This window comes from Panthera uncia, assembly GCF_023721935.1.
Source record: "Panthera uncia isolate 11264 chromosome D3 unlocalized genomic scaffold, Puncia_PCG_1.0 HiC_scaffold_8, whole genome shotgun sequence".
Lineage (NCBI taxonomy): Eukaryota > Metazoa > Chordata > Mammalia > Carnivora > Felidae > Panthera > Panthera uncia.
This window is the reverse complement of record NW_026057586.1, coordinates 81769932-81794554: the sequence shown is the minus strand read 5'-3', so window position 1 is coordinate 81794554 and position 24623 is coordinate 81769932. Positions and strand designations below refer to the sequence as shown.

Below are 24623 nucleotides of genomic sequence, written 5' to 3'. Positions count from 1 at the left end.
GACGCTTAACCGACTGCGCCACCCAGGCGCCCCTAAAAAATTTTTTTAATTAAAAAAAAAAGAAGGACATACATAACAAATGACTGGCAAAGAACTTTGAGGGCAAAGGGTTAGAGGTCATACTCTTTCTGACATCTTCAATTTTCTTAATTCCTAAATTATTTCCAATTCAAAAATATTTTTAAAAAGTAAATGTACAACATACAGAAAAATCTATATGAACATAAAATGACCACACGTGATTTTTTTTTTAATGTCTTGATATCTTTACTTTTCTGTATAAGGAGAAATTTTTCCACAATTAAGTATTTTGCATGTTTAAATAAGAAAAAAAAGAAAACTTTAAAAATTACCTCCTAATTTTCCTCTGATAACATCTAAGGCTTCCTGGTACTTTCCCAAACGTTCCAGGATCATATAATAAAGTTCAACCTTACAGAAAAAACAAACAAGAAATGCAGCCATTGAAACTTCTCAATATAATCATTTGCATGCTTTCAAAAGTTACCTAACAGAAAAGAACACTATCTTCAAATGAGATGACATTAGCAGTAACAATGTTCGGATACCTAAGCTAGGTGCTTCCAAAGCTTCCTTTTACACAAGAGGCAAGAGTGAGGCCCAGCTCTCTAACTGGAATAAGACAGCAGTTTACAATACTGTAGCATCACATGGTAGCAATATCAAATCATGGGAATACAAAAGGAGGGCTTCCACTACTCACTTCAGCTTCAGCTTCTATCTTGTCCTCTTTCACCATTTTTTCTACCATTCTCTCAGCGAGGGGCAGAAACATCGTTTTTGAGAGGTTTTCATCCTGTGCCGATATAGACTGTAGGAGAGAAAAATAAATGTTCTATTCTAATTTCTCCCCTGCTTGCACTATTTATATTATTACCAGGCAGACCATTACTGGGACCCCAGCACGTATTTATCACTCCACCATGTCCAATATCAGACCTAATTTGAACTTGCCACGAAGATACATTACAGAGTGGTTTGCCTTAGAAGAGATTTCTTTTAATAAAGATTTATTATCCTATATATTTTTGACATACTGAGTTTCCACAATATGGCCTAACTTTTAAATAGGTTATTCATACATTTTTCTAGAACTATATTAAGAAGCAGTAGGTATGCCTACACTGTTTATTACATGTAAGGGGTATCATCAGTTGTTTGAAGAGAAAAGCCTTTCAAGTGTCTTTTTTTTTTTTTTAAGATTTTATTTATGTAATCTCTACACCCAACAAGAATTGCATGCTCTACCAACTGAGCCGGCCAGGTGCCCCTATCAGATGTCTTTTTGAAATGTTCACATATTAAAGGGAAAACTCCAATTCCTTCTATTTTACACAGCTTAGTAGCTTGGATAATTAAGATGATCTTAGATTGACAATTAAAATCAATACATATTTGGGGCGCCTGGGTGGCGCAGTCGGTTAAGCGTCCGACTTCAGCCAGGTCACGATCTCGCGGTCCGTGAGTTCGAGCCCCGAGTCAGGCTCTGGGCTGATGGCTCGGAGCCTGGAGCCTGTTTCCGATTCTGTGTCTCCCTCTCTCTCTGCCCCTCCCCCGTTCATGCTCTGTCTCTCTCTGTCCCAAAAATAAATTAAAAAAAAAAAAAAAATCAATACATATTAACAATTTTAACATTGCCTGAGATTCTGCTCAAACCTCAGTACTCAAAGTAACTATTATGCTTATCTCACAGATAAACTAAGAGATTCCCCAACAGCTCTCTAAGACATATGCTGAAGCCAGTATATGAATGCAGACCTGTCTGAACCCAGAGCCTTTCTGTTCTGAACTGCTACATTTTAACTCCTTCCTCCCCATCTTCTCTTATACCCTATCTCCTTTTAGTCCTTACAGTAGCTCTGGGAGATGAGCATCTCCCTTCTGCAAAAGAGGAAACTGAGGCTCAAAAACCAGAATTGATAGAACGAGGCCATCCAGTTCAATAACTTGTACACTAACAAACAATACTGTTTTAAAGACAAACCTCAAGTCAAAATATCAAACATTTCGAGTCTCATATTTGATCAAATAACCCAGTAATAGATCTAAGATTCAGGGGAAATACAGTCTGTGCTCCACACAAATAAACCAATATACCAACTCATAAGGAATAAATGCCAAAACTCCCCAACTCAAAAAGTCAACTGACAATATGGAAAGTCCCTATTTGACACATGCTATAACACATTACCCAAGATGTTCAGAAGACAAATTAGGACAACTATATACAAAAATAAAAACAAATCTCAATTCCATTCTGAATACCATACTCACTTGCATAATTAAGCTCATCACAGACCAAAAGTAGTAAGGGTTTTTGGGGACAATCTTATATAGAGCCATGCCAGCCTGAAAGACAGAGAGCCATAAATACTTAATTTAGAAAACGTCACACAGAGGGCAATTAATGGTCTAGATATGTGGCAAGAAGTTCCTAGGAGAATAGCAACACATCTACATATCCCAGTTACTATAAATGCCTAGTGACTTGATGAATATTCTCTAGTAGATAGCAATGTAAGTAATCACAAAGGTGAAATTTTCCAACATCAGAAATATTTCACCTTTTGAACCAGATTTCTTCAAATTAAAGCCCAGTATTTTTGGAAAATATTGGCAATCCAATATGGTTCCGGTAGACTACTGACAAACACAAAATTTGGCTTATGAATGTACACCAATAAACTTTACTAAAGGCACTGCACTAACCAGTTATAGTAAAACAAATTTAAAAATCCAGACAGTATATTTCAATTTTAAAATTAGAAAAGTTTTCTCTGACATTATTCAAAAAACAGTAATTCTTAGGTTAGGAAAATAATCAGGTTCTCCCAAGATACCATTAACTAGAACTCTTACCCAAGATATCATTAACTAGAACTGAACTCTTTCATTGTGAAATGTATAATATGAAATACTTAAAGCAGGGACATGGCAAGAAGGAATAAAATAGATCTACTCATGCATAACTGAGAATCCTCCCATAATTAGCCAATTAGTAATCAATGCCAAGAAATCAGTCAGCTAGTTATTACAGTTACTATTTTATGTTTTTTTAATGTTTTGCCTATCTTCAACACACTTGAAAAAGTACACGGAGCCTCTATTAAGTGGAAGGAAATGTCTATTCCTGCCAATGATAGAAAGATTGAGACTTGGTCCCAAATGCATTTAGAAGCTAGAGACAGAGATAAGACAAATATTTAAATGACTAAAATATACACTTGGCAAAAAAAAATGTCCTATACAACAAAAACATCATATCTTTTATTTCCAAAAAAAAAAAAAAAGGCAAGTTGTTTATTCCTTTCTTTAAGGGAAAGTAGGGAAGGGAACTTTATCGATAAAGCCTTCTTCAAAGTAGCAGTCTTCCAAATGAACCTTGAAGGACAAACAGTATGTCTACAGGCAAAGATGGAGGTAAGGATACAAATATACAAATACAAACATTTAGGGTGAGTGGGTAAGTAAGTGAATCAATTCTAAGTAGGAGTAAAATGAATCTGAACAAAAATATTAAAGAAAAAAAAGACATATTGACAAGAAGAAATAGGACATTTGGCTAAAAATAAGGATTAAGAGGACTAGTAGGGAAATGGGGCTGAAAAGTAACTGAGATACCCTTATTGTGAAGCACTCAAAAATCAGGCTATTACAGAGTAAAAGAGTAATAGGTACACATCTACACTCTTCTTCTTTTTTTTTTTTAATTTATTTTTGGGACAGAGAGAGACAGAGCACGAATGGGGGAGGGGCAGAGAGAGAGGGAGACACAGAATCGGAAACAGGCTCCAGGCTCCGAGCCATCAGCCCAGAGCCCGATGCAGGGCTCGAACTCACGGACTGCGAGATTGTGACCTGGCTGAAGTCGGACGCTTAACCGACTGCGCCACCCAGGCGCCCCACATCTACACTCTTCTAAGAACATATTTTAACTGGACCATGAAGAAAGAAAATAGAAAGAGATGAGGTAACGAGGAACTACACCAGGATGAGGTACATCAAATAGAAGAGAGACCTCGAAGACACTGTGGAGGAAGAGTCAAGATGATGTAGAAACAATATGACATGCAGGTTTAGAAGAACCTAAGATAGCTTAAGGTTTCAGCTTCTAACACCAAACTCTGGAGGAATTGAATGAAAAGTGCTAGAAAATCTATTTTACCTGATCATTTGGGGAAGGAAAACATTTTTATAATGACATGCAGAAATAAAAAGTAGAATATAAAATATGAATTTTTAACACAAAACATAAGAAAAAAATTTCATGCCCATAACCTACTATCTTGCCAACACTTATATTCTGCTGATACAGGAAACTTTTGACGATAGACAAGTTTAAAAAACATGGCTATGAATTGGTGACTCAGAATATGGAAATGTGAAAGAAAAGAGAAAAAAGAGTAAAGACAAAAGAATAGGAATGTCATTTACAGAAAAAGAAAGTCCAATCACCATATGAACATCTAGCAACTCTTCATTCAAGATGATTTTTTTTTTTTAAGTTTATTTATTTTGAGAGAGTGAGCAAGAGAAGGGCAGAGAGAATCCCAAGAAGGCTCCATACTGCCAGCACAGAGCCTGATATGGGGCTCGAACTCACGAACCAAAAGATTGTGACCTGAGCTGAAATCCAGAGTCAGATGCTTAATCAACTGAACCACCCAGGCTCCCCCAAGATGATTGTAAATATTGCTTGCCAGGGATGTCATTTGGGTCAGTAAAAGTCCTTAAGTTTTCTGATTCCTTACCTTCCCTCCCTTCTACCTCCACCAGGTTAATCATTTGGTTTTTTTAACAAAAATTTATTGTGCAGATGCTATTCTAGGCACTGAGGATTCAGCAGTGAACAAAATAAAAACTCTCACCCTCATGAAACTTGACATTTAATTTGTAAACTACTTATTATCCCAGACTGACATACCATTTTCAATATAATCCTACATGTATACTAAGAAATTATAACTACCTTAAGCAGCAAAAAAGGTAAAATTAGACATTTCATTCTAAAACATTTAACACTAGAATGCTCCATTCTTCCAATATATTAGAATAATGTAAAAACAAGCTATAGCTACAATATATTAAAGATCCAAAACTGTTAAGCCACATCAAAGCAGTGGCTCCAAAGAGCAAGATGCAGAAGTATGTCCATCTTTGGCCACATGTAAAGTCAAACTATAAAAAACAAAATCCATTCAAGTGGCAGATTATTTACCTTAATATTGTTGTTGCATGAACTTATCATTTTGTTATTTTTTTGCATGTGTATATGTATTTCAAAAACATATTGTGGTATCATAAAATTAACATGTACTTTAAAAGGGGGGGGGGGGGCGGTGCGCCTGAGTGGCTCAGTCAGTTGAGAGTCTGGCTCTTGGTTTCAGCTCAAGCCATGATCCCACGGTTCTTGAGTTCGAGCCCCACATCAGGCTCTGTGTGGATGGTGCAGAGCCTGCTTGGGAGTCCCTCTCTCCCTCTCTCTGCCCCTCCCCTGCTCACACTCTCTCTCAGAATAAAAACTTTAAAAAAAAAAAAGAAAGAAAGAAATTAACAGAAAGAAAAGTATCCATAGGCCTGTATCCTGCCTGGTAACATTTTGGTTACATAACCTTACAGATATATCCTTTAAGGAACCATAAATGTGAAGGGGGTAGAGGGGAAGGCCATTTTACAACTTTTTACCCATTAACATATATTAGGAACATCTTTCTATGTCAACAAATAAAGACATACAGTACTATTTGAGAGGAGTGGGATGTTGCATTTTACCATTAATATTTAATATACTTTAAACATAATCCTAGAAATAAAAATATTAAAGACATATATATTATGTACACATACATATATACACATATATGTGTATATATATACATATGTGTACATGTGTGTATATATATATGTATGTCAGTTGCCAATTTTAAAATATATGCCCACTTTACATTAAAAGAAAAATTACAATCTCTGAATATTTTTCCTGAGAATAAACTCCATCAGTAAATAAAACTTCTTCAAAGAATTGTATCTGGGGAATAAAATTTTTCCAATTTAAAAACTTGCATATAAGCAAATACGAAGATTAATTTTATGGAGAAAGGATTTATTTTAATAGAGGATCTTCCACCCTCCCTAACTCATCCATTGTTATAGTCTGATACTTCAAGTAAAGAGTAAGACAAAGACCCAGGTAAGAAAGCTTTGTTTTCAGAAGAAATTGTACCCACAAACAAAACATTTCTAAAATACTAGCTTGACATCATAACCGTCTATGGGCTTAACAGTTTCATTCCTCTGGGATGCTGACTTCCCCCCCCCCCCCACTAGTCCAAATGTGTCCACATGAGGCTTCTTCATATGTCTACAAGGAACATCTAAAATGTACCAAGTGGCAAATAAGCTGCCTTTTGCAAAAAAGACAAGTATTCCAAACAGTGGGGATTTTTCCCAGGTGAATTTAAAAAATTTCAGCAGGCTACAAAGAAAATTAAATTTATAAATTAGATGTAAACTTTCTTTTTCTTTAAGATTTTATTTTTAAGTAATCTCTATAAGGAGCATGGGGCTCAAAATCACAACCCAAAGATCTACCGACTGAGCCAGCCAGATGCCCCTAAATGTAAACTTTAAAGTTTGCCTTTCTATAGTCTGTTCATTTTTTATTCCGGGATTTCTGCCCATTTTCTAAAAATATAACAGCAATTTCATGCAGTGGGACAATGTGAAGCCAACGTACCAGAATAAAAAATGCTATCAGGCCACAAAAGAACAATCAGATTTCCCCTAAGAAAATGCTTAAAGAACTTGAATAACAGTTCATCCTTAAAACATACAAAGGAAACACATGCCTGATCTCCACACACAAATACATAGATTCAGTATTACACACATATGCAAACACACACATGCACCCACACACTCCTACAACTAAATCACATTTAAAGAAATTTTAGTCTCTAATAGCAAATCCCACAACCCAGGATAAAGTTACCTGTTGCATTTTCTTGTATTCGCCCACTCTGGCATAAGCCATGAAGAGGTGAGAGTGATACTCCTCACTATTGGGAACTTTCTTCACAGCCGCCTCATAAAGTTTTGTAACTAACTCCGCTAGAATAAAGAGAAATAAGATAGTCTTTAATTATTGAAGTATACCTTAAATCTTAACAGCATTTAATTTCTCCCCCCTTTGGAGGATACGATGTCTCCTACCATTAAGGAAGAAGAAAGTACTTGTTTTGCCTCATCCGATCATTACTCTTGGTTAGGCATTATTCAATGAAGCACGGAATAGCTCAGGCCTCCCCTAACACACTTACAATATACAAGACCCTCCACAATCTCGCCTCTCTCTCCTTCCTAATTCTTTCCCCCAGCACTTTATGTTCTAGCCACACCAAACTATTTGTAGTTCCACTAGACTCCCTGTGCTATATCATACCTCCATGCCTTTACTCTGCTCCCTGTGCCTGGATTCACCTTTCCTTTCTTTTCTACTCAATGAACATCATCCAAAACCCAACTCAAATGTAATCCTCTCTACAAGGAATTGTGCAAGTTCAAATGTAATCCTTCCCTGAGCACCATCTGTGCTCCTCTACTCAGTTTGATTACTGCTCCCCTCTGCCATCTTTAAATCTTTGTAGTAAGTCTCTTATAACATTTATTAACATATAATGTAGTATACAGTCTATTGACCAATTTCCCTTTATTTTAACTGAGCTCTATGCCCAACATGGGGCTTGAACTCATGACCCTGAGATCAAGAGCCATATGCGGTACCAACTGAGCCAGCCAGGCACCCATGAATTTCCCCTTATAGACTGTGAGTAACACAAGGGCAGAGAGAGCATCTTTAATCTTTGCTTCTGATATAATACTTCTCATAGAAAAACATTCAACCAGGGACGCCTGGGTGGCTCAGTCGGTTGAGCGTCCGACTTTGGCTCAGGTCATGATCTCGCAGTCTGTGAGTTCAAGCCCTGCGTCAGGCTCTGTGCTAACAGCTCAGAGCCTGGAGCCTACTTCAGATTTTGTGTCTCCCTCTCTCTCTGCCCCTCCCCCGCTCATGCTCTCTCTCTCTCTCTCTCTCTCTCTCTCAAATAAACATTAAAAAAAATTCAACCATATTTGTGAGATAAATGATTTTTTAAAAAACACTGGGAGAGAATCCATATCTCTAAATCAACATAATCCCTATAATCAAATACAATACCTCAACTCTTAAGTTTTATCTTTTATAAAAATGAAAAACAAAACTAAAACGTAACATTTTCTGCCCACTAGGTTGGCAAAAATTTTATTTTTTCCAGCTTTACTGAGGAATAACTGATGAATAAAAACTATATTTTAAGGTCTACAACATGATGATTTGATGGCAAAACTTTTAATTTTTTTTTAACGTTTACTTTTGAGAGAGAGAGAGAGACAGAGACAGCATTAACAAGGCAATGGGGGCAGAGAGGGAGAAAGCAGACACAGAATCCAAAGCAGACTCCAGGCTCTAAGCTGTCAGCACACAGTGAGATGCGGGGCTTGAATTCGTGAACTTTGAGATCATGATCTGAGCCAAAGTCGGACGGTCAACCAACTGAGCTGCCCAGGTGCCCCTGATGGCAAAACTTTTAAAGTCTAAGAATAGCAAGTGTTAACAAGGATGTGAAACAACTTGGAACTCTTATACACCGGTATTAGGAGAGTAAATTTGGAAAACAAGGTGACGTTATTTTTCTTCACCTTTAAGCTGAACATACACACACCCTAGGACTTAGTATCTCTACTTCTAGACTGCAGTCCCCGAGAAAAATGTTTTGTGATAGTAAAAATGAATGAACTAAAAGTATGTATATATTAGATGAAACATGCAACTCACGGAACATATACAGTATGAATACATTTATATTAAGTTCTAATTAATATGGTATTACTACATTAACAATTATATCAATATAATAACTTCTATTAATAAATAACTTATTAACTAAGTTATAATAAATAATAATAAAGTAAGAAATTGACAAAGTATTACTTAGACAAATGTGATAAAGATGTTTTTAAAAGCAAGACAATAAAATATATTCAGGAAAGCCAATACATCTTGGAAGGTAAAAAAGAAGTAAGACTGATGAAGAACACACAGGAAGCATCTTAGTATTAAGTTGGTTGGTAGGTCCATGAATGTTCATTATTCCACATCAAAAATACGTACTTCTATAATATGTATTATGGAAGATATGTATTATTACATAGTAAAAGATTTGAGAAATCAACAATGAGAAACTTTACAGGTGAAATGGTGGACTATCTACAATAGGCTTACAAATAATCTGGGAGGGGGATGGGATATAGATAAAATTGGCCATATGACAATGACTGCTAAATGTGGGTAAGGAGTACAATGGGACTTATTATGCTATTCTGGTTTTATTTATGTTTGAAATTTTCCATATCAAATAGTAAAAAAGGGTAACTCTTCCATTTAATAAGTCAAAATGCCACAAACTGACCTCAAGTCCTCATTCCAATTCAAGGATCCTAATACATGCAAAATATCCTTTCTGCCAGGGCATCTGGGTGGGCCAGTTGGTTGAGCATCAGACTTCAGCTCAGGTCATGATCTCACGGTTCAGGAGTTCAAGCCCACATCAGGCTTGCTGCTGTCAGCTTGGAGCCCACTTTGGATCCTCTGCCCCACTCCCCCCTTGCTCTCTCTCAAAAATAAATAAATGTTTAAAAAAATAAAATTAAATATCCTTTTTGCCTACAGTCTTTGTAAATCATGGTTAATGCATTATTTTACCTATTGCCATCCACTCAACTCATGAGTGATCAGTAAAACAGAAAAATAAAGAACTCAATCAGAAATAACCAAAAACTCAGGGTGCCTCATGGCTCAGTCGGTTAACCATCTAACTTCAGCTCAAGTCATGATCTCACAGCTCTTGGATTTGAACCCCGAGTCAGGATCTGTGCTGACAGCTCAGAGCCTACAGACTGCTTTAGATTCTGTGTCTCCCTCCCTCTGCCTCTCCCCAGCTCTCGCATGTGCATTCTCTCTTTCTCTCTCTCTCTCTCTCTCTCTCCCTCTCTCTCTCTCTCTCTCTCGGTCTCAAAAATAAATAAACATTAAAAAAAATTTATGAAGTAACCAAAACCTTAAGCTCAGGTTTAAAAACAATGAAAAAGAAGGGGCACTCGGGTGGCTCAGTCAGCTGAGCATCCAACTTCGGCTCAGGTTGTGATCTCACAGTTCGTGAGTTTAAGCCCCACATTGGGCTCGCTGCTGTCAACACAGAGCCTACTTTGGATCCTCTGTCCCCTTCTTTCTCTGCCCCTCCCCAGCTTGCTCTCTCTCTCAAAATAAATAAGACATTAAAAAAATAATGAAAGTAATAAAACAATGAAAACGAGAAACATACGTCGATGCATCTCCCGGTAGAGAATAGTCAGTGCCTGCAGCGAGTTGTCATCTGTGGGTTCAAGGGCCGCCACCTCCTGTGCCAAGGTGAAGGCTTCCTCTTGCTTTCCAGTTCTCTGTAAACCAATTGCCTTTAAAACCTGATACAAAAGAAAGACAAATTCATTTTAAAAGGACAGAAAAGAAAATATGAACAAAACAAGGTGAATTCAAAAACACAACATAAGTTGTAAGGCATGCCTAGGTCTAATCAAGTAAACCATATTTTACCAAAAATATCAACAAATCAAGATTCTTTCCTAGTTTCATATTAAGATGTAACGACACTGTTTAAAAAAAAGTCTGTCAAAATAATATAATTAAGTTAGCTATATCCAAAGAAATAAACAGCTAGCTTGTAATTAAATACTATTTATGGCATTTAAGTAATCAGAAAAACAAATGTCTTCAAGGGGAGCCCAGCTGGCTTAGTCAGTAGAGCATATGACTCTTGACCTCAGGGCTGTGAGTTCAAGCCCCATGTTAGGTATAGACATTACTTAAAAATTAAATCTTGGGGCGCCTGGGTGGCTCAGTCGGTTAAGCGTCCGACTTCGGCTCAGGTCACGATCTCACAGTCTGTGAGTTCGAGCCCCGCGTTGGGCTCTGTGCTGACGGCTCAGAGCCTAGAGCCTGCTTCTGATTCTGTGTCTCCCTCTCTCTCTGCCCCTCCCCCATTCATGCTCTGTCTCTGTCTCAAAAATAAATAAAAATGTTAAAAAAAAAAATTAAAAAAAAAAAAATTAAATCTTTAGGGGCGGCGGGTGGCTCAGTCGGCTGAGCATCCAACTTCCACTCAGGTCATGATCTCACAGTTCATGAGTTCAAGTCCCACGTCAGGTTCACTGCTGTCAGCTCAGAGCCTACTTGCTGGCTTGCTTCTGATCCTCTGTCCCCCTTTCTCTCTGCCCTTCCCCCATTCATCCTCCCTCCCTCCCTCTGTCTCCCTCAAAACTGAGGAAACATTTTTTAAAAAATTAATTAATTAACATCAGCTCAGGTCACGATCTCACCATTCATGGGGTCAAGCCCCACATCGGGCTTTACACTGACAGCACAGAGCCTGCTTTAGATTCTGTCTCCCTCTCTCTCTGCCCCTCCCCTGCTCACGGCCTCTCAAAAACAAACAAAAAATAATAATAAAATAAAATCTTCAAAAAAAAAAAAAATACCCTGGGGGGTGGGGACAAACCCTGAACAGAGTCACTAAAGGGATTAAACATCTTTTTCTTTTTAAGGTTACAATATATAATCCACCAAATATGTAAGTCAAGGGCAAATGAATTTACCTTAGCACAATGAAGATCCTTATGTTTCTTCAACAATTTATCTGCTTGCTGAATTGCCATTTTATTATTACCATTATCAAGATAATCTACGAAAACAAATTACGATAGTTATTATATTCCTTCAAAAGATAGGAAAAATGCATAGGCTGTCATCAGACGTTTCATAAAGTATCTTAATTCAGTATCAAAAACATCATGGTGTTAATTTTAACTCTAAATGGTTAGGATGATCCAGAATACAATCTTATATTCCTATAGTCATCTCTCAGACCTGTTATAAAAATTGAGTTAAGTAAAAATAGGAATCAATTATTATCCAAAAGTCTAACAAAAGCAAAGATTAATTTCAAGACTAAGATCTAAAAGAAAATGAGAGGTGCCTGAGTGGCTCAATTGGTTTAGCATGTGACTTCGGCTCAGGTCATTATCTCACGTCTCAGGAGTTCAAGCCCCATGTCTGGCTCTGTGCTGACAGCTCAGAGCCTGGAGCCTGCTTCAGATCTGTGTGTGTGTGTCTGTCTGTCTGTCTGTCTCTCTCTCAAAAATAAATAAACATTTAAAAACATATAAAAAATAAAACAAAATGAAAAGAAAAGAAGTGTCATAAATGGGAAATGGAGGTAGCTGTCAATTCTAAATACAGAAAGATGACTTAAACACAAGCCAGTTCACAACTTACTACTACTACTACCACACCAAGTCCCTCTTTGCTCATCAAGGTCCCAAATCAGGGTAGGAGCAGATGAGGCACAGATAACTCAAAATAAGTTATGGATCAAATGCTGGTGAGTACATGGAGCATCAGTGCCTCTCACCCAGTACTACTGGGAATGTAAATGGTACACACACCTTGAAAACAGTTTGCCAGGTTCTTCACACACTAAACATACTACTCTGCCTTGAGATCCAGCAATCGTGCTCCTTGGTCTCTACCCAAGTAAGCTGAAAACTTACCTCCACACAAAAGCCTGCACACAAATGTTTATGGCAGCTTTATTCATAACTACCAAGCCTCGGAAGCAGCCAAGATGTCCTTCAATGGGCCAATGGATAATCAAAATGTGGTACATCCATACAATGGAATATTATCCAGCAATACAAAGAAATGAGCTATCAAGGCACAAAAAAACAAGAAGGATCTTCAAAATGCATATTGCTAAGTGAAAGAAGCCAATCTGAGGGGCGCCTGGGTGGCTTCGTCAGTTAAGCGTCTGACTTCAGCTCAGGTCATGGTCTCACAGTCTGTGAGTTCGAGCCCCGCATCGGGCTCTGTGCTGACAGCTCACAGCCTGGAGCCTGCTTCAGATTCTGTGTCTCCCTCTCTCTCTCAAAAATAAATAAAACTTGAAAAAAAAAAAAAAAGCCAATCTGACAAGGCTACATACTATATGATTCCAACTATAAGGCATTCTAAAGAAGGCAAAAATTATAGAGACAGTGAAACAATCAATGGTTGCCAGAGGCTGGGGGAGAGATGAATGGGTGGAGCACAGGGGATTTTTAAGGCAGGGAAACCATTCTATATGATACCGTAATGATGGATATAGGTCAACATACTTTTGTCAAAACCCACAGAAGGTATGACACAAAGAATGAACCCTAATGTAAATTAGAAAACCATAAACATTAGTTAAAAATAAACTATCCAATATATTGGGGCACCTGGATAGTTCAGTCAGTTAAGCGTCTGACACTTCATCTCAGCTCAGGTCATGATCTCACAGTTCCTAAGTTTGAGCCCTGCATTGGGCTCTGCACTGACAGGGCAGAGCCTGCTTGCAATTCTGTCTCTCCGTCTCTCTGCTCCTCCCTGCTTGCACTGTTTCTCTCTCAGAATAAATAAACTTTAAAAAAGAATAATAAACTATCATATTGGCTCAGCAACTGAAACAAAGTACCACACTGAATCAAGATATTAACAACAGGGGAAACTGGGGGTAGAGGTGGGAGTGTAGGAATATACAGGCACTATACTTTTTCACTCATTTTTCTATAACCCTAAAACTGCTCTAACAAATATAGCATATTGATAAAATGTGTGCGTGTGTGTGTGTGTATATGTATATAAAAGGAAAGTGAGAAGTGTTACAAGTGGGAAACAGGGTGGTAGCTGTCAATTCTAAATATAGAAAGATGACTGAACACAGGCCAGTTCGCAATCTACTACCTCTAATAGTACCTCTCTGTCCATCAAGGTCCCAAATCAGCATAGGGACAAAGAAAGCATAAACAACTCAAAATAATCTATGGCCCTGGTGGCCCAGAGTTTCCCAAATAACAGAAATAGACTATCATTTTACCTAATAAATTCAATTTTTCTCCAATGAATACTTTACTAAAACTGAAAACAATCACATGAACACGAGTTTCCTCTCTTCAGACCTTCTTCAATCCATGTAACACTGATGAGCACCAAGAATGCTTAGGTGAAAAAATTAAGAAGCTTTATACTCTGGGGGCACATGGGTGGCTCAGTTGGTTGGGCATCCAACTCTTGGTTTCGGCTCAGGTCATGATCTCACAGTTCGTGAGTTCGAACCCCACAATGGGCTCCACGCTGATAGCTGCTTGGGATTCTCTCTCTCCTCCTCTCTGCCCCTCCCCTGATCGTGTGCTCTCTCCCTTTCAAAATAAATAAATACACTTAAAAAAAGAAGAAGCAGCTTTACTCTGCAGGGAAGCTAGAAAGGAAGATCAAAAACTTTCAGGCCTCTGATCAAACACTCAGGTGGACAGACTAAAGAACTAACTAACTAAATAAATAAATGCATACAATCTTGGCCTGAATACCCAAATATCTAACACCAGTTTTCTTAAATAGCTCAGCCAATATGCCACCATTTGTCCTCACAGAATACCTGACAAGAGACATTTCAGCTCAATAAAGGACACTTTCTCTTCCTAAAAACTTGATGCTGATCTCTTTCTGAGTCAGTTCCAAATCACTTCTGACTCATTCCTGCAAGACTCTAGGTTCATAGGGCATACCCTGAAGCCTTCTCCAACAGTAATTAAATGCCCTTGATGAGGCGCACCTGGGTGCTCAGTAGGTTGAGCATCCAACTTCAGCTCAGGTCAGGATCTAGAGGTTTTCGAGCCCCGTATCAGGCTCGCTGCTGTCAGCCTGTCAGGGCAGAGCCCACTTCGGATCTTCTGTCCCCCTCTCTCTGCCCCTCCCCTGCTTGCACTCTCCAAAAAATAAATAAATATTAAAAAATAAAAAATCCTTGATGAGACCCCAGGTCTGAGGATCGGCCCATAAATGGATGAGACCAGAAGTCGGGACTAGAAGGGTATTCAACTTTTCCCTCAGTCCCTACCTGCCCATGCCCGCTTCTCTGGAAATGATTTCCACTACCTCTGCTGCAGGGGGATGATTAGATGACCATATCTAGAGCTCATAACTACACCAAATGAGGTGGATATTTAACCAAAGGGTAAATCAGGTTTCTCCCTGGTAATCTATAACTGCACCACTGAGTCACAAAGCCAGAGTCAGAAAGCTATAGAGAAACCTCATTTGGAAGGCAATAAATATTCTGACATTACCAGTCACAATTTCCATTTTGAAGGAGACTTAGGGGATGCAAAGTGGTTGATGGAGAGTGAAGAAAAGGAGTTATCTCTTGCCTCTTCATTTACATAACTTTTATAAAAGAATTTAAAATGTCACTTTATCAAAAGATTGGGAGCAGGGCAGTGCTGATTAACTTAAGCTTGCGGGGAGAGGTCACATCTTGGTGTGGGCCAAGCCAACATGTTGGGCCCTGGGTAAACTGATGAGTAAGGAGGGAAAAACTAGTCTGAAGAACCAAGCTGAAAATAAACACACACAGATAAAAACAAAGATGAAAATCTGGAAAAAAAGCCTTAGATCCTGACAGCTCTCCAGTTTCCATCAGCCCCTGAACACTACATTCCTACACTAAGATCCCACCAGGACTTATAGCAACCTCTTCCTTGAGCTTGTGTCAATGAGTTTCTTCTGCTCCTTGCACCCAAAACAGTTTTAACTAAGACACTCCTCTACATTCAGCCAGTCTGCTGTCAGACTCCCCCTTCCTGGATGGTGAGGTGGGAAAAGTCTATTTTCATTCTACATTACTAACTCTGGAATATAAATTATCTAGCCCTTGGAGCTAACAGGCCAATAAATATGATATCCTAAGTCTGTCTTTTTAGTAAGTTGTTTTAAAATTTACTCAAGGGTAACTGTGGTTTTTGACCCTGAGGACTGGTGTTGTTCCCATAATAATAGGAGTTAAGCCGGGGCGCCTGGGCGGCTCAGTTGGTTGAGCAGCCGACTTCAGCTCAGGTTATCTCACATTTCATGAGTTTGAGCCCCACATCGGGCTCTGTGCTGACAGCTCGGAGCCTGGATCCTGCTTCAGATCTGTATCTCCCTCTCTCTCTGCCCCTAACTCACTCGCATTCTCTGTCTTTGTCTCTCTCAAAAGTAAATAAGCATTAAAAAATAATAAAAATTTTAAAAAATAATAAAATAAGAGTTAAGCCAAAATCAGCCATTTACAAATCAGGCCTAGGAAACAATAAGATAATGATGCATAAGTGAAAGCAAAGTTTTCAAAGAATGGGTGCCATCCTCAGTGACACGTTTTTTAAGCTGCCCTTGCAGTCAGCACTAGATGACGCAGTGAGAAACCAGACCTGTTCCAATGTTTCCCTTATATTAAGGAGACCGTCTCAGTTCAGTGTTAGCCCGTCACTTCTTTAGTATTTTTTTTTTTAAGATATTCAAGTAATCTCTACACCTAATATGGGGCTTGAACTCACAACCCTAAGATCAAGAGTCACGTCTCCACCAACTGAGGCCGCCAAGAACCCCACTTCTTTAATACTTTCTAATGTTTTTTAATGACGAAGGAAAAGACCTCAGAGTTTCACAAAAGTATCAGAATCTAGTAAAGACTCCAACACCATTGTATTGTTTTCATCTTACTTATTTTGTGGCCTTTTTTTCTCAGCACAAGCGACAGGTCCTCCATTAAGGATAATGATATACATTATTTTTAAATAACTTTAAGTTAGGGGCGCCTGGGTGGCTCAGTCAGTTAAGCCTCTGACTTCAGCTCAGGTCATGATCTAGATAGAGGTCTGTGCGTTTGAGCTCCGCTTCGGGCTCTGTGCTGACAGCTCAGAGCCTGGAGCCTGCTTCACATTCTGTCTCCCTCTCTCTCTGTCCTTCTGTTTGTGCTCTGTCTTGCTCTGTCTCTCAAAAATAAATAAATGTTAAAAAAATTTTTTTAATAACTTTAAGTTAAAAATCAACTTAGAAAAAACTATTAAATACGTAATAGTATAGATGATATTATAATAGAGCTGGAATCATCAAATGGGGTAGAAAAATGAAACAAATTTGGGAAACAAGGAGTCAAATCATTGGCAAGAGACTATCAAAAAGACTATCAAAGATATTGCTCCAATTTAGAAAAAAAGACTGAATACAACATAACTCCATCGTTTTTTCTTCAGTTTGTTTATTTCGAGAGAGAAAGTGCAAGCACGAGTGGGGAGAGGTAAGAGAGGTAAGACAGAATCCCAAGTAAGCTCCGCACTGTCAGCATGAGCCCAATGTGGGCCTCGATCCCATGAACCAGGAGATCATGACCTGAACCAGAACCAAGAGTCAGATAACCAACTGAGTCACTCAAGGCACCTAAACATAGCCCCACCTTTAAATTACAATGTCCTTGGGGGCACCTGGGTGGCTCAGTTGGTTAAGCGCCTAACTTCAGCTCAGAACATGATCTCGCAGTCCATGGGTCTGAGCCCTGCATCGGGCTCTGTGCTGATGGCTCAGAGCCTGGAGCCTGCTTCAGATTCTCTCCCTCTCTCTCTGCCCCTCCCCCACTCATGCTCTGTCTCTCTCTCTCTCTCTCAGAAATAAACATTAATAAAATAATTAATTAATTACAATGTCCTTTGCTTAAAATCCTGAATGTTTTAGAAGACTTGCTTTTACCAAGAGTACAAATTGTAGGTGAAACATTCTTTCAGTCAACAAACTTTTGTTAAATATGTACTAAGTGCAAGACTGCAGGAAAGGTTAAATTTAAAAATGAACGATGCGGGTGCCTGGGTGGCTCAGTCAGTTAAGCGTCTGACTTCAGCTCAGGTCATGATCTCACAGTTCAGAAGTTAGAGCCCCACATCGGGCTCTGCACTAACAACATGGGGCCTGCTTGGGATTCTCTCTCCCTCTCTCTCTGCCCCTCCCTGACTCATGCTTTCTCTCTCAAAATAAACTTAAATTTTAAAAAATAAATAAAAATGAATAATAGCTCCTGATTACCTCACCGTCTACATTTGCCCCCCCCCCCTTTTAGCCTATTTCTCCCAATCTTTTTAGGGGCATCTGCCTGGCTCAGTTGGTAGAGCATGTGATTCTTGATCCCAGGGTCATGAGTTCAAGTCTCATGCTGGGTGTGGACCCTACCTAATTAAAAAAAGGTGGGGGGACTATCCTTTTAAAATGCAAGCCTGATCACCCCACTCTCCTGGTTAATCTCTTTGGTGCTTCTCACTGTCTTTAAAACAAATTTCAAAATTCTTTTTTTTAATTTTTTAACATTTATTTTTTGAGAGACAGAGAGACAGAGCATGAGCAGGAGAGGGGCAGAGAGAGGGGCAGTCATAGATTCCGAAGCAGACTTCAGGCTCCGAGCTGTCAGCACAGAGTCCAACACAGGGCTCAAACTCCCAAACCGCAAGATCACGACCTGAACTGAAGTCGGATGCTTAACCGACTGAGCCACCCAGGAGAACCACAAACTTCAAAATTCTTAAAATAGCTTACAATGCTGAGTTTGTCTACCCATGTAGCCTCATCTCACCAATCTCTACACTGCTACACTCACTGCCTGACTAACCTCTACTCTTCTTAAAATGTCACTTCCACAGAGAACCTGTTCTTGTCTTGTCCCCAATGGCTGAGATGCACATTTGTATGCACTCATGGGAACCTATATTGTTCCTTCAAAGCCCTTAACACAAATGTATTGATTATGTGTAACATTATCTTTTAAAACTCTATTGAAAAAAACAAAACTGTTGAAACCACAAGCTTCTTGAAAGCTGAAACCATGTCTATGCTGTGCTATTCGGTACTCACTCACTCCCCGAATCTACATTGTGCCTAGCACATATTGGGCTCTCAATAAATAAGCTGAATGAAGAAAGGAATACATAAATTAACAAACTGCATGGGGGGGGGGGGGGGGGGGGGGGCGGAGAAAAAGACAATCTTCTAGAAATTGAGGTAATGTATCAGGGAAAGGAGAGATATATGCATGCAAAGTGACCACAACAGGAAGTTCAAAGAACCAAGTATTAGCGATGGCTTCATTCTATTAAAAGTTTTTGCAAAATCTTGCTGCACACCACTAGCATGGAGCCTGATGTGGCGCTCAAACCTATGAACCATGAGACCTGAACCAAAATCCAGTCAGATGCTTAACCGACTGAGTCACCCAGGCACCCCTCAACTAATTTTTTAAATAACAAAAATTGTGCAAGTGATGGTAAAAAAAAAAAAAAAAAAAAAAATCCAAATAGTTCATAAGAGCATAACATGAAAAGCATTAGTCTATAAATCTTGCCCTATGCTTTATGTTCTATTCTATGTATTCTTTTAAGAATTTTCTGTGCAGGGGAGCCTGGGTGGCTCATCAGTTAAGTGTCTGACTTCAGCTCAGGTCATGATCTCATGGTTCGCAGGTTCGAGCCCCCATGTTAGGCTCTGTGCTGACAGCTCAGAGCCTGAAGCCTGCTTCCAATTCTGTGTCTCTCTGTCTCTCTCTCTGCCCCTCTCCCACCTCTTCTCAAAAATACATAAATGTTAAAAAAAAAAAAAAGAATTTTCTGTGCATTAAAATTTTTTCATGTTTGTTTGTTTATTTTGAGAGAGAGCACATGAAAAGGAGAGGGGTGCAGAGAGAATCCCAAGTGGGCTCTGTGCTGATAGCTGAAATCAAGAGTCAGTTGTTCAACCAACTGAGCCACCTGAGAGCCCCTGTGCATTAAAATCTTTAAGTCTAAAATGCTTTTAGGGGGGCATCTGGCTGGCTCAGTCAGTTGAGCATCTGACTTCAGCTCAGGTCATAATCTCGAGATTCCCAAGTTGGAGCCCCGTGTCAGCACAGAGCCCACTTCAGATCCTCTGTTCCCCCCTCTCTCTGCCCCTCCCCCACTTGCCTGCACGCATACTCTCACTCTCTCTCTCTTTCTCTCTCAAAAATAAATATTTAAGAAAATGAATTAATTAAAATTTTTTTAATATTTAATTTTTTAAACATTTATTCATTTTTGAGAGAGAGAGCATGAGTGGGGGAGGGGCAGAGAGAAGGGGAGAGACAGAATCCGAAGCAGGCTCCAGGCTGTGACCTGTCAGCACAGAGCCCTACGCAGGGCTTGAACTTACACACCGCGAGATCATGACCTGAGCCGAAATCTGACGCCCAACCTACTGAACCACCCAGGCGCCCCATGAATTAATTAAATTAAATGAAATTAAATCCTTTTAGAATGTAGAGATCTAAGTCAGAGCTTTCTAAATGGTCATAATAATTTCCAAACAGAAGAAAAGAGGTTGTGCCAAGTGACTCTTCCACAAAAGGGCAAGATGGTCTTCAGTCCCCAAGATGCCCTGCCATTCCTGGGGGAAAACAGGACACAACTCGTGAGCTAACAATGCCCAACAGAAGATTCAGAATAAATACCACATTCGACTGAGGACTCAGGAGCATTTACTAATGAACTACAGCAGAATAATTACCTGGAGTTGGCCAGGCACCAAAGGGAAACGTGGTAACTCACCAAAGAAGTGATTATCATTCAGGAAACACAGCTAGGAAGTATATTATACCTGATCCAGACTACAGCAAGACTGGAAGCCAGTAGGACAGATTAGAACAAAAGATATTGCACCCAGAAAGTAAATATAAATGTGTATGTGCATTCAAAGGATATGGGAAATTTTTTTTCTTTGAAACTTCCCTATTTTGCAATTGCTGACCTAGTAATTCCTGATTTCTACACAAATTTATGACGTGCCATACATGACCATCACTTCCACCCCACTTGTTCCCCTAACCACTAAAAACAGTTTAAAATTAATAATAATGGTACAAGAAAGCACTGGGGCTCACCAAGTCACATGAGAATACAAAATCTGTGAAAAACCACACAGCACAGGAGAGTAATTTTAGCAAAAGAAAAACGAATAAAATAGGTGCTCTAGTAAGGTCAGGGGTGGTTTTCAAACACCAAAAATACAATACCTAAACTTACCAATTTATGAGTAATGAGATGCACTCTGAAGATGTTTCAACTAATGAAATTTCTGAAAACTTATTCCAAACCTAGACACTGAAAATATAATTTTAACCCACATCTCAACTGACCACAATTTCACAGTTAATCACCCATACAGCCCTGTCCACTTTTACCCTAAACAGTATTCAGCAAGAGCTGAGGTCACAGGCAAGTTTCCAACAGTTGTAAAATGCTAAAACGTTGGCAGTATAAATAGTGCTATACAAATATAGTGATGCTGCTAATTCTGAACTCAGTGAAGAACTGGGCTCTCAGTGACAATGCCTATGTTCAAATCCCAGATCTGCAACTTAATAACTGCGACTCTGAGCAAGTTAATCTCTGACTTTTAGTTTACCACTATAATTACAATAATCTTACTACCTAATAAGACAGTTAGCATACAAATAAGCACTCAATTAATCCTGACAGTTGTTGAACTTCTGACTGATGGACAAGCACTACGTATCAAGCATAAGCTTTTCATTTACCAGCTAATAAACCTCTGAATTCAAGGAACAAGAGTGGTTAGGGACTAATATATTTAAACACAAAAGCAGGGGCTGTCCAAAGTCTGGAAGTCAAAAGTCAAAAGTGCTGAAGACAAGGGACAGTTGGTAACCTCTCTTTTCCTATTCCTGGTTTATATTAATTGCTTTGGAATTCTTTTTTTTTTTTTTTAATTTTTTTTAATGTTTATTTTTGAGAGAGAGAGAGCATGCGAGCAGGGGAAGGGCAGAGGAAGGGGAAGACACAGAATCAGGTTCCAGGCTGAGCTGTCAGCAAAGAGCCCGATGGCGGGGCTCGAACTCACAAACAGTGAGATCATGACCTGAGCCGAAGTCAGACGCTCAACCGATTGAGCCACGCAGGCGCCCCAATTGCTCTGGAATTCTTAAAGAAAGCTTCTTCTAATCCTCTCCCATGTAACTATAACAAAAGCTACATAATTCCAGCTTCAGTTTGGAAAATATGACCTGTCACTTCTGGTTAACATATCCTAATGGTTAGCAACACAAAATGGACATGGTGTATCTTACTGGGTAGTTCAAAACACTGTTATTTCTAAATAACTTATGGGACACCAAAAGCATTTTCTTTGGGCCTCAACAACAATTTTTGAAATCCAATTATTTTTAAAAGTACTGAATCTTTTTTAGTTTAAAGGCGGGAGGGGGGTGGGGGAGGGTGCTGACTGTTAAGTAGGAAGAGCATGTGATTCTTGATCTTGGGGTTGTGAGTTTGAGCCCCATGATGGGTGTAGAGATTACTTAAATAAATAAATAAAACTTTAAAAAAAAAAAAAAAAGTCTGGGGCGCCCGGGTGGCTCAGTCAGGTTGAGCATCCAACTCTTGACTTCGGCTCAGGTCATGATCTCATGATTTGAGTCTGAGCCCTACGTTTCGGGCTCTGTGCTAACGGTCCAGAGCCTGCTTGGGATTCTCCCTCTCCTCTCTCAAAAATAAATAAATAAACTTAAAAAAAAAAAAAAAAAAAAAAAGTCCACAGGCAGCTGCTGCTGCATAGACTTTTAATAAGCCAGAAATTGTGAGCCCTGCCTGGACTCAGTTCCTATCTTCAATCACCTCATTTCAACCCTGCCCTCTGAATGAATATACATATACAGGAGGGTATGATAACATGCACCAACGGGAAACTGTTGCAAACAGAGTCCTACCTCTGCCACTCGCCACCTGTGTGACTTTTGGCAACTCAGTGTCTTCAGCTCAAAGTGAGGTACCTTCTAGCAGTGGTTAAGAGAGTGAGCCTAGGACAGCCCACAGCAGTTCAGATCCTAGCTCCATCAAATGTGACCTGAATAACCTTAGGCAAATAATGACACAACAACAATGCCCCATCTTCCTCATCTGTGGGGAGAAGGGGGGAGGGGCATTGTGGGACTGGAAAAAACTACCCACCTCATAAGAATGCGTACAAATTAAACGAGATAAACCATATGAAGGGCCGATGACAGAGAATGACATAATTACCCGTCTATACACATCAGCTATTATTTCCCATCTCACAGGATTGCTGCTAGAATCAAATCAGATGTGAGAGTAAAGCAGCATACAAATTATAAAAGCAGGACCAACTGTGCCAGAAATAAAGCTGCCCCCCTCCCCGAAAAACCTTGAATGATCTCAGCCATGGGGAGAAACCTCCATTCAGTTAACACCTACACTATAGACGCGAGGTCTAGTTTGGCAATACCACTGACCTTGAAGCCTTCCTCACCATTAACTGAGACCAGCCATCTATGAGAAGAGCTGCAAAAAGGGCCCCTGCCCAATTACAGAACTCGGTTATTGAGAAGGCATTTCCCCTGACTCAAATCTGTCGATTTTTCCCAACCGGGGTATCAGAATGACTTCAAGGTCTGCAAGCCTGCGGGGCTGAGGTAGTAAGCGTTACGGAGGGGGATCCACTTAGCAAGCAGAAGGCAAGCTGCAGAGAAAACCAGAGAAGCTGCAGAAAGGAAAAGCCCTGCAGCAGCCCTGCATGCCCCTCTGACATGAGTTATCACAGTCTTCTCACCGTTATTTTGGGCCCAAGACCCCTCCCTAAGCCCCGCCGCTGCCTCCCACGTGCGCCCAGAGCAGCTGTTTCTCCACCAAAGAGCCCTGGATAGGGAGCCTCGAAGCCGGGCCTGCTCCAGACTCGATCGGGGTGACCTTGCGTCAGCCCCTTCCCCTCGTTGGACCTGTTTCTCCGTGTGCATCGAGCACCGCTAGTCACAACCCCCTAAGCCCGCTTCCCGTAAGTAAAAAGTCTTTAGTGAGGAATTTTCCCTCAAGCAGAACGTCGCACCCTCACGCCGGAGCCAGCTTCCACCTGGCTCGGGATCCACCTGAGATCTTGGGTCTTCCTTGGCACAACGCAGCCTACGGGCAGCGCAGCTCTCTGTGAGAGTAAGTCCCTCACAGAGCCTGCATGCCGGGCCATCTCCGCTGACCTGCCGCCGTCTGGACCACGCCGCTGCCACCGTACGGCTTAGGAAGGCCCGGCCGGCGCCTACGCGAGGCCCGTGGCTGCGGCCTAGAGGCCCGCGCGGTCCGTCCCCAGCGCCCTACAGCTCCGCGCCCGCCCCCTCCGCGCCCCTCCTGGACCTTTGCCCCGGCCTCAACAGCCCTCGATACGTCCGGCCAACTACCGAGCTGGCCCCAGGCACTCACCGTAAATGGGCCGGAGGCGCCTGTCGTTAGGGTCCTGCACATGGCCCCGCGTCGCCATGATGACAAGCGCAGAACCGCAGTGCGCACGCGTGGGGCAGGCCCCCGGGAAGGGGCTGTTAAAGGGCCAGCGCCGATCTCGCTCTTCTATCGCGATGGTCGCGGAGCTGCGACAAAAGGCGCCTGCGCGGAAAGGGAAGCCCCACCCCCACCCCCTATCCCCCACCCGCGGATCCCTGTGGGTACCGCAGTGCTGTCTTCTGTAGGAAACTTTTCTCAATTGTGCTGATGGAATCAACCTGGCTGGAAGAAGCAGCTATTCGTGTTGAAATCCCTTCCGAGTCAAGTAC

General features: G+C 40.4%; 1 protein-coding gene across 2 annotated transcripts in view; it reads right to left on the bottom strand.

Annotated features, from left to right (window-relative positions):
* Positions 1-24359, bottom strand: part of NAA25 (N-alpha-acetyltransferase 25, NatB auxiliary subunit) — an 80199-nt gene extending 55840 nt beyond the window's left edge. The window contains exons 1-7 of one of the 2 annotated variants that reach the window (XM_049619927.1): positions 24277-24359; positions 11767-11852; positions 10440-10578; positions 7013-7131; positions 2296-2370; positions 725-832; positions 354-432 (exon numbers count right to left, since the gene is read on the bottom strand). In XM_049619927.1, coding sequence (XP_049475884.1) covers positions 354-432; positions 725-832; positions 2296-2370; positions 7013-7131; positions 10440-10578; positions 11767-11852; positions 24277-24334 — 664 coding nt within the window. In that variant the 5' untranslated portion in view covers positions 24335-24359. The remainder of the gene's footprint in view (positions 1-353; positions 433-724; positions 833-2295; positions 2371-7012; positions 7132-10439; positions 10579-11766; positions 11853-24276) is intronic. The other variant, XM_049619926.1, reaches the window with a different exon arrangement.
* Positions 24360-24623: the final 264 nt, after the last annotated feature.